This window comes from Scleropages formosus, chromosome 19 (genome assembly GCF_900964775.1).
Source record: "Scleropages formosus chromosome 19, fSclFor1.1, whole genome shotgun sequence".
Lineage (NCBI taxonomy): Eukaryota > Metazoa > Chordata > Actinopteri > Osteoglossiformes > Osteoglossidae > Scleropages > Scleropages formosus.
In genome coordinates this window covers 6,136,078-6,146,423 of record NC_041824.1, presented here as the reverse complement: position 1 = coordinate 6,146,423, position 10,346 = coordinate 6,136,078, and the positions used below count along the sequence as shown (strand labels likewise).

Here is a 10,346-nt window from a genome sequence, read left to right as displayed (position 1 = left end):
TTGGAGCTGCTGCCATCTACATGAATGACCTGGGTTTGAATCCAACTCCTAGTCCAGTACCTTTGCACAAGTTACTTACCCTGAATAGATAAGGTAAAAATTACCAAGTTGTGTAAACAGATTGCATTACTTCATTTAGAGACGCTTTTCTCCAAAGCAATTTCCAACAAACTCTATGTAGTGTTATCTCACACATCTTCTTCACCCAAAGTGACTTTCACTGCTAGATACACTACTTACACTGGGTCCCTCATCCATACGTCAGTGGAACACACACTCTCTCTCTCTCTATCACTCACACGCTATGGGTGAACCTGAACAGCATGCCTTTGGACGAAACCAGAGCATCCAGAGGAAACCCACACAGACATGGGGAGAACATGCGAACTCCACACAGACTGAGTAGGGATCAAACCTACATTCTCTCACACCACCCAGGCACTGTGAGAGATCAGCGCTACTCGCTGTGCCACCTAATGTTAATTATGATCAGTTGTACTGGAGAACCACAGTGATCGTGAGGTGGCTGTTGGCTTCCTGCTGTATCATGGTATGTCACTCTGAGGAGCTTCATATCGCCATCATACTGAACACACTATGGAGAGATCAAAATTTGTCTCGGCCGCATCCCACCTTTTAACTAAAAATTAAAAGCCCAGCTCTGGATGAGTGTGCTGCGGTTGCATTTGTGAGCTAAAAAAGCCAGCGATTACATTTGGCCTGTAATTTACAGTGCGGCTGCATGGTTCAAAGCTCTGATTTAATGTGGCTTCAAAGCACTCATTCATAATGTACGTGTTTATAATTATCCGCTCTTTTTTTTTTTTTTCCAGTAGATGCGAAGAAGCAGATTTCATAGCAGGCTTTCATAGACAATAAAAGTACTCACTGTAAAACACAATAATAAAATACAGTATAAATAAACATTTACCAGTATCAAAACAATTTATATGAAAATAACTTTATGAATTTTATCGTTCCAATTTTAAAACAAACATTTTAATTTGACTTAAAAATTAAATAAAGTATTCGTAAAAAGAAAAATGACTGGCTTCTTGTATGATTCATGGAAAAGGGTATGAAGAAGAGTAACTCTGCCAGGGAACTGAATCATACCAAAACACCAAAATGCTATGCACAAAGGACTGTTTTTCAGTTATTGCACTTTAAGGAACCACATGGAAGGATTTCCATTCCTTTCACTCAGCACGGCATGAACACACACTCTTTAGTATTCAGAACGTCGCTTTTAGACACTGCGTCCTGAAGAAGCGCTACAGGACATACAGCACAGAGACGGATTCCAAGCTGACTAACATGATCTGTTCTGCTCGTAACGATGAGCCTAATTTCTAATGCCACCCAAACTGCTTATACCCATCGGATGACATGTTTTAGTTACCCTAGTGGCGCAGGCACTATTCTGCAGGGAGTCTCCTCAGAGGCGGCTGAAGGAAAGGAGAGGAGAGGAGACGTGTTTCTGAAGTGCGCCGGGACAGACGGAAGAGCCCGTGGGTGGTCAGCTCAGCAGCGCTTGTTCTTCAGCACGTTCAGGCTTTTCTGACTCTTGGCCCTGAGAGGAGTCGTAAAGTGGTGCGGGGCCACCCTCCCGCGACCGTCCTCATCTGCCTGGCCCATGAGGATGTAGCTCAGACCTGGGGAAATAACACAAACGGAGTGTGAATTCAGTCGCTGGGACAGCAGAAACATCACGGGGGGTAATGTCAAAGTCTAGGAATAGATCACCGCTGCTCTGTTGTGTTTAGCGCACCTCGTCTGAAACGGGAGCGTGTAAACACACACAGCGCAGCACAAATGACACAGATATAAGCAACTTTTGGACCAATACAGCATTTGTTGTAATATTCCATAGAACGGTCATGGACACAAACCCACAGGTATAAGTGCATTTCAGACTTAGAGTTTAGGTTTGGGTTAGGGTTAGGTTTCAGTTTAGGGATAAAGATTAGGGTTAGGGGTTACAGTTAGGATTAGCCTTAGGTTTAGGGATAAGGTTATCTTTAAGTCTAGGGATAGGGGATAGGGTTAGAGTTGGGTTTGGGGTTAGAGGATAGGAATATGGTTGAGGGCTAGATTCAAGGTTACTGGACAAGGTTAGGATTAGAGAAGAGGGTTAGTGTTAGGGGACAGGGTTAGGGTTAAGTTTAGGGTTATGTTAACTGTATTGATTTAACTGAGGGAATATAAACCTCATGTTTGTATATAGTCTTCAGAGCAGAACCCCATCAGTGACCCATGCACTGGGATGGGGAAAACACTCGATCCCTGTATGATCAGCAGTGTGCCTGTCTGAATCTATGGAAACCACACAAATGAGCGCACAATGAGGCTGTGAAAAGTACCACACAGCTAACTGGATAAAGGGAAAATCCAACCGAGCGAGAGCTCCTACCAATTCTAGTTTACTGTAAGATGCAGGCATTCATTTCTACTCTGAAGTCAACTCTTTATTCATGTGTGACATGTCCATTGATGACATATACAACGAATATATGACGGCATGAAGGCCTTCTGAACACAAATGCATGTTCCATCAGTCCCAGTGAAGACTCTTTGCAATTTTTCTTACAAATTCTACACACATTCTATAAAAATTTTGATACATGCTAGCTTATCCTACAGAAAGTACAGCACGTCTGATGTTTTATAAGCTACCTTTGAACATTTTATAACTCATTTATAATCAGAAGGGTACATTTATACAAGATGCTAATACTTTCAAACAATCTCTCCAAAAAAGTATTAAAATATGATGTTCGGACATGTATCTGCCAAGACACACCTTCAATGTTATCGGGCACCTTTTTCTGGTGTGTCCTGCTTGCTGAGTCTGGAACCAAGGTCCTCCTGCTTTGTTCAGACATCCTACAGTTGTGTGCAGACCCACGACAGCCCAACAAGGCCCAAAAGGAATCGTCACAGAGCGGCAGCCTACCTCGTCTGATGAAGGGGCATTTCTTGCACAAAACGATAATTTTGGTGATCATGGTCTTGCCTGCCTGCTGGATGGCAAGACCACCCTGTTTGTAGATGGTGATGATGGAGATGGTGGCGTAAGTGCTCCCACCACGTGTGACTGCGGTGATGGCTGTGCCCGTTATCACTGGCAAAGGAAACAGGAGTAAAACATGTTATGCTGACCTCAGAATTTACATGAAGATGCGTTCATTTGGCAGGTGCTTTTCTCCAAAGCAATGTAAAACTCAGAGTTAACAAAAGTGTCCATCACCAAGTGATACGCCATTTTTGTGCTTTTTGCCGGTGCTCATTAATGAAATAAGCAGCATATAGAAACTGACAGATTCTTGAATTAAAATGCAATCATGAAAGGTGATGCAATGGAAGTTTTTGGATCATTTCCAAAGTCTGGAGAGAAGTGCATACGAGAGATGTGTTTTGAGACCCTCTTGAACATTGAGAGGGATTCAGTAGCTCTGTGGGACAGAGTGAGTTCATTCCACTACAATGGAGTCAAACAGAGACCTTTTTTTTTCCAGACAATAGAACAATAAGTCACAACCTTATTTTCCATATACATTTATTCAATTAGTTGACACTTTTCTCCAAAGCAACATACAATGTTAACACACACACACACTGACTGAAACTGCTTGTCCCAATGGGGTCGGGGAAGCCAGAGCCTAAACCCAGCAACACAGGGCATAAGGCTGGGGGGGGAGGGGCACACCCAGGACAGGATGCCAGTCAATTGCAAGACACCCCAAGCAGGACTTGAACCCCAAATCCACCTAAGAGCAGATACACGCCAAAATCCATTGCGCCACCGCACCCCCCCCCCCATACAATGTTAAGGTATTCACAACTACCCATTTATACAACTGGGCAATTTTCTCTGGAGCAATTTATGGTAAGTGCCTTGCTCAAGGGTACTACAGCCACAGGTAGGAATCAAATCTGCAACCTTTGGGTCCAAAGGCAGCAGCTCTAACCAATACACTACCAGCTCCCCCTGTCACATAACCCCCAACATTACACTGTATCTGCAAAAAATTATGTTTTAGGTGTCAGGTGTTTAGGTGTGTGGGGGTGCAGCAGGTTTGGCCGGGTCCTGCTCTCCGGTGGGTCTGGGGTTCAAGTCCTGCTTGGGGTGCCTTGTGATGGACTGGCGTTCCGTCCTGGGTGTGTCCCCTCCCCCTCCAGCCTTGCGCCCTGTGTTGCCGGATTAGGCTCCGGTTTGCCGCGACCCCAGTTTGGGCTTCTGACGGTGTTTTTAGGTAGAAAAACAACAAAATAACATAAAAATTTCAACCTGAAAACTGGATGACTTCTAAAGACTTTAATCCAGGTTCATAAAACAACACTCAGTTCAGAAGTAGCGAGAGACACTAAACGCTATTTATAACTCTTTTCTTCCATTCGTAAGTTCAAGCAAAACAGAATCTCAATGAAGCTTCATTGCGCAAACTTCTGCTTGAGACAAACATATAAATTTGCCCCGGGATTAGAAACCAAGCCGAAAGCTCACTGAATCAACACTTTCATTTACCAACAGTTTGCTTACAGTTTGACCGGACTGCCTCACACTAAGGGAGCTGTGTACCGTACACAACCCCCTTCTCTCCGCTCCCTTTCCGCATCCTCAAGGAATCTTTTGAGGAGTGCTGAGATAAACCAGAAGAGCCATAGATAGCGGTGGTGCGGGAAGCGTAAAAACAGGGTCTTGTTCAAGCTGCGAGGGCAGTCTGGGGCCGACGTGAGCGAGAGCCCGGTTGCCCCTCTCACCCATGGCCGCACGCTCTGGGCCGAAGAAGCCGGAGGAGTTCTTACCAAAGTTGCTGGCGCAGTAATGGCTTTCCAGGGTCCCATTTCTCTTGCACTTCTGCTGACAGAGCGCAGCCGAGTACTTCAACGCTGGGGAAAGACACAGTGCCGCAATGTGGCAGCGCTTTTTTTTTTTTTTTAACCAGTGAGGTGACGCTCAACGCTAAGAGTGGTCAGAGGAGGAGCAAAGCCTTAATATAGAGTTTAGAATTTAATTCATGTTAATTGTTTCTACACCTTTATGGTTCATGTAACGTACAGAAGATTTTCGACTTGCAGCGAAGTCGAATTTCAAAAGGGTTGTAGGAACGGAACCCCACTGTCAGCCGAGGACCCGGCACCCCGTACGTTCGTGTAGGATTACATTGTACGGCGCTTTTACTGGTGGCCAAATAATTCAAAATCTTTTGCTATTTTTTACTAAACAAAAGTTAAACACCCCATTTAAAACACTTCCCAAGCAATGACTTTCATTTGGTTTGGGTGCAGTGAGGTACAGTTCCCCAAGAGGGGAAGAAAGAAGAAGACCGTGTGTTATATGGGCAGCCATTTCTTCCACCTCTCCTTTACTGCTTTGCCATTGGTCTGTTTTTTTTTTCAGCTTTCTCATTGGTTATAGAGCAGTCACATGACCCCCCCCCCCCCCCCCCCCCGTTTTTGTGTACAACCTCACTTGGCTCCAGAATCAGAAGCCAGTTATGTAGCAGCAGTGTGGCCAAAGCAAACATTAAATCTACAAAAGGTAAAAGGGACCATGTTTGCTGTGCACAACAGATGCGATCAACCAAGTTTCACTCACTTCACTATGTTCGACATGGAAAAATACAATGGCGTGCAAACCGCAAACAACCACAGCTGACTGAGATGCATCAGAGAGTCGCGGAGAATGAGCAGACGCCTCTTACTTGTCGTTCTCGTTGCAGCCGATGCGGTTGTGGTGGCTGGAGGCGCGGTTGTGGTGGGGAACTTCTTGGGCCTGAACTTGTAATGGCCAATAAAACCATCCGCTGTCAGACTCAGATCCGAGAGGAACTGAATGAAGAGCTGGTTCCCATCAGAGAACACTGGCCTGAGAAGAACTTAACATCAGTAACATTCAAGAAACAATGTAATGAATGAAGCACCCAAAAAGTGCGCTGGCAGATGGGTCGCAATCTAATCATCACGGCCTGGTGCCACCGGCCACCGCCTCGTGGCGAGAAACTGCAGCTTACGTCGGAGGACTATCCCCGCAATATTTGCCGATTCTTTTCGCGTCGTTTACTTCTGCCCCGTTGAAAATCGCCACGTAGTCGTATCGGCAGTAGTTATCTCGCTCCACGTCAAACTTCTCAAACTTCACTTCAATGATCTGTTCAGGAGGGAAAACAGTTTAACTGAAGAGTAGTGACCAGGCAGCTGGTGTATTATATCAATCCCAGTAAACAATAAGTATTAATAATAAATAACTTGTGCAATAAATACTCTTCTTCGAGATCGCCTACATTACTGCACTGAAGACTACATAATTACTTTCCATGTTTTAGCTCAACTGATCACCTGGTTTTTAGGAGCCACAATGTGCCAGGAGCAGGTGACACCTGCTGGGTAGTCCTTCTCTGGCCAGTTAGGTGTCTTGAAGGACCCCGATGGCTTCTGCAGACGGCCACCGCAGTACTGGTCCCCTGTTACACACATTCACACTTCCAATTGACAGACCATTTCCAAGGGGCCAGCAGGTGGCATACTGGCTACAGCTTCTGCTTGTCACTTGAAAGATCCAGGTTTGAAACCCAGCTCCTGCTGTAGCAGCCTTGATTAAGGTACTTACCCTGAATCAATAGTAAAAATTACCACGCTGTACAAATGAGTAAGTCACTTTAAGCAGCTTTACGGTGTAAATTGCTTTAGAGAAAGGTGTCAGATACATGAATACGTATGCATAACTGCAACAGAGGAGTGAGTCCCGAGAACCTTCCTGTCTAGTGAAACATTCCTGAGAACCGCAGTAACTCACATTACATCACATTTACTGTGTTGGTTGTAATTAAAGGCCCAGCGATTAGACACGGTATCGCTCTGTACTTCTGAAGGGCGAACTTTTAATTTGTGCTCTCAAGCGGCCCCTGTAATTAATCCCTCTCGTAAAGAGCTTCTCGTGGTAGCCCGGCGCAGGGCACGTTTGGAAGAGGGAGCACACGTGTTGGCCAGCACACGGCACTCGGCAACCGCAGAGGGACGACTAAATCACGGCTGTTTCTCATAACCAAAGCAGTCATTTGAAGCCTGAAATAGCGGCATCGTCCGAGACACAAACACAGCAGAAAGCGGCGAGGAACATCTACATGAGCAGAACATTATGAACCTGAAGAATAAAGGAACGCAGAGTATGAATAACAAAGTGGTTGTATTCACACAGGCTGTGCTGCGATGTATAAATAGAAGGTAAATTAGACCGCAAAAATTTCAGGAAATCTGTGTCCGAAACGCCACGCTGGTAGATCATGGTACACGGCTCTGTCTTCTCACCAGGAAACCATGAAAATAGTTATGAGAAGTTCCACATCGCACCCTGACATGCTGCTCCTAGACTCTTACTGCTGAAACTTAACAGACTTCCCAAATTAGCACTTTTATTTTTAAATTGACACACTGATGACTTCACCAAATCCATTTTGCCACACTGGGGCTTTCAGACTCCTGCTTTCCGGACCAAGATAAGATCAATTCTTCAGATGTTAATAGGCCTTTTCACATCTACACGTTTAGCTGACACTTTCTTCCAAAGCAACTTACAATGTTAAGACTACAATTATTACAACTATTCACATAGCTGGGTAATTTTTAGGATAAGTATGTTGCTCAAAGGTACTACAGCCCGATGTGGGGATTAAACCTGCAACCTTTGGACCCAAAGATAGTAACTCTTACCACTATGCTACTAGCTAGCCCAAAGTTACCACCTGCCCCCTCAGTTTTTCCCTTCTTTTTGCTATATTACATAAATGAACGACCTCATGTATCTTACATACAGTACTATACACCTAAAATGTAACATCATAACAATAAAGTCAATATTTTAACACAGAGCAGAACTAACTGCTCTGTATTATATTAAAAAATGCTGGTTATGTCAAAATCATAACACACGGAGGACCACTGTCTAAGCCTGTCTACCTAGCATTAGTTCATTTAATGGAAACCATGTTTGCCACATGACAAGGAGATGTAAAGAAAGAACATCAATCCCCATACAACAACAACAACAGTAATAATAAAAATAATGTCATATTTTATATAGCACCTTTAAAAGCAGCTTCTCAAAGCACTTCACACTAGAAAGAAAATAAACGGTTCAATAATAAAATTACGAGAACAAATTCACATTGAGCTGGCAAGAAAACTGCAACAAAGCGTCAACAAAATGAAACAGCATACACAAAACAAAGAGATAATAATACAGCTGAGAGTAGGAAACGTATGACATTGAGATGGAAAGAAAGGAAGTAAATGTACTAGTGAATCTATTGTAAGGAATTCTGAACATGTGGGCTTTAAGCCCGGATTTAAAGGTGTCCAGTGGAGCAGATGCCCAGATGTTCCCGGGGAAGCAATTCCAGCATGAAAATGATGGGAGTGAGACAAATGCAGGTTGTGAGGAGGGAAACGGACTGGAAGAAGGTCAGAGAGGTACAGAGGTGTCCTCACCTCGTTCATGGGGCTTGCCAGCGGAGAAAACGGCCATGAAGCCGCTCCCAGCCGTGTTGGCATCGGACACCATCTGCACCATCATCTTGTTGCTGGTGGACACGAGGGCACCCGGTCTGTAGGTCCCACAGAAGCGGCCGAGCCGGTGGCCGTGCGTGTGCCCGCTGTAGACGTCCACAAAGTCATACCTGCAAAGGTTGTCGTTTTCCAGGTCGATGGAGCGAAACGACAGGATGACCACTTTTCCTTCGGGAACCTGCAGTTCACATACAGTGCTGTTAAAGGGAGATTCAGCCCTTTCCACTCCTATGGTTTTACATATTAGGACACAACAACCTTCATCTAACCCCATGGACCAAACACATCGGAGATTTCACTTTGTCATTATTAATTCCTTAAATGTATCTACAGTATTTCATCTTTAATAATTCTAATTACATAAAGGATTTAAAAACACTCAACAAGGATGTTTTTCTCCTTACCGTGATTCTCCAAACACACTTGGTATTTGGGGGGTACACGCCTGGATAGCCCTGACTACCAATGACCCCGGAATCCCCCGTGATGTTTCCACCACAAGTGAATACAGGCCTGAAAAAAATTGTTATTAGTCTTATACATCCTTATATGTAACATAAGGGCACATGTTGAGGAACAGTTATGGAAAATGTTGTTTATGCAGACTGAGTATCCCAGTATGGCACTGTACAGTGTTATCAGTGGGTACCCAAAAAAAACATAAATATTTTACACAAATAAGAAGGTTTTTTACCGACAGGAGTAGCAGGGAGTTACTGCACATATAGTACTCTACTGTAAAAGATATGTAAAATATTTTCCGCCAAAGTCAAATATATAATAATAAGAAGAATAACAACAACAATAGTGAACAGTTTTTCAATAACAAATACAACATTTTTTTATTTGTTTTGTAACTTTTAACACTTGTTATTCTTTGTGGCTTTAATACTTTACTCTGGCCCTAAACGGTGTAATCAGTGGGTCCCCCAAATAAGCATAAATATTTCAGACAAACAACAGTGTTGCTTTTGAAATTGGGGTCGCACAAAAATATTTTAAGTTTTTGTATATTTCAAAGTATAAAATGTGCCCTTCTGGGAGTCTGTATATCGAGACACGAGGAAAGGAGCGATGTATCTGCGAAAGATCGTATCGGGACGTCGTACTATCTGCCTAATCTGTACCATAATCTGTTCCATAAACTGTACCATGGCATCTATACCGTAATTTGTACCATAATCTATACCTAAAACTGTAGCGCAATATGATCATGCACCGTGATCTGTACCATAAACTGTACCGTAATCTATAGTTTCTGCGCTGTTGCCGCTCCATATTCTAAAACCCCCAATTATGACACCTGTCACCCGTCCCTCACACCCCCGTATCGGCGCGCCCCCGTGTTCTTTTTGCGCTGTGTAGAAAAGGTGTAAGAGAGCGCGGTACCTGCGCTGGGAGTGCGCGCGGACCGCCGCGAGCACGAGCGCGAACAGAGACAGAGCGCAGAGCGCCACGTTCGCACTCCGCATGGCGGCAGCGTCGGTTGCGGGGGTTGCTGCGGGAGTTCGGAGCGCCCCTTCCTTCCAGTCCTCCAGTCCTTCCAGCAACCAACGGCGGCGGCTCCGGCTGTGCGCGGGTTCAAGTCCCGGTTGTCGGCGGTGGAGCGGGGGAAAACCGGAGCGCAGCTGCACTGGATCATGAATATGAGTCGTCGAGGAGTGGGAGGCGCGCGGCCGGGGGGGGGGGGCGCTGCGGGGCTTCGCCCTCCCACACCTGACTCGGTAGAAAGAAACCGTGTAAAGGACAGCAAGTTTACTGGGCCCCGCGGAAAGTGC

General features: G+C 44.8%; 1 protein-coding gene across 1 annotated transcript; it reads right to left on the bottom strand.

Moving 5' to 3' along the window:
• Positions 1–1,086: 1,086 nt before the first annotated feature.
• pcolce2b (procollagen C-endopeptidase enhancer 2b) lies at positions 1,087–10,040 on the bottom strand. Its single transcript, XM_018741033.1, has 9 exons — positions 9,958–10,040; positions 8,973–9,081; positions 8,491–8,746; positions 6,343–6,467; positions 6,018–6,154; positions 5,709–5,872; positions 4,810–4,893; positions 2,957–3,124; positions 1,087–1,655 (listed from the first exon to the last, which is right to left on the bottom strand). The coding sequence occupies exons 1-9, from the start codon at positions 10,038–10,040 to the stop codon at positions 1,525–1,527; spliced, it is 1,257 nt and encodes a 418-aa protein (XP_018596549.1). The 3' UTR covers positions 1,087–1,524.
• Between the last annotated feature and the right edge of the window lie 306 nt (positions 10,041–10,346).

Bases quoted from the DNA above. Each gene is read 5' to 3' on its own strand.
- pcolce2b (XM_018741033.1), bottom strand. From the start codon at position 10,040: ATGCGGAGTGCGAACGTGGCGCTCTGCGCTCTGTCTCTGTTCGCGCTC. The intron at 8,747-8,972 runs GTAAGGAGAAAA...TGTGAACTGCAG, and splicing joins AGTGTGTTTGGAGAATCACG to GTTCCCGAAGGAAAAGTGGT. The intron at 1,656-2,956 runs GTAGGCTGCCGC...TTATTTCCCCAG, and splicing joins ATGCCCCTTCATCAGACGAG to GTCTGAGCTACATCCTCATG.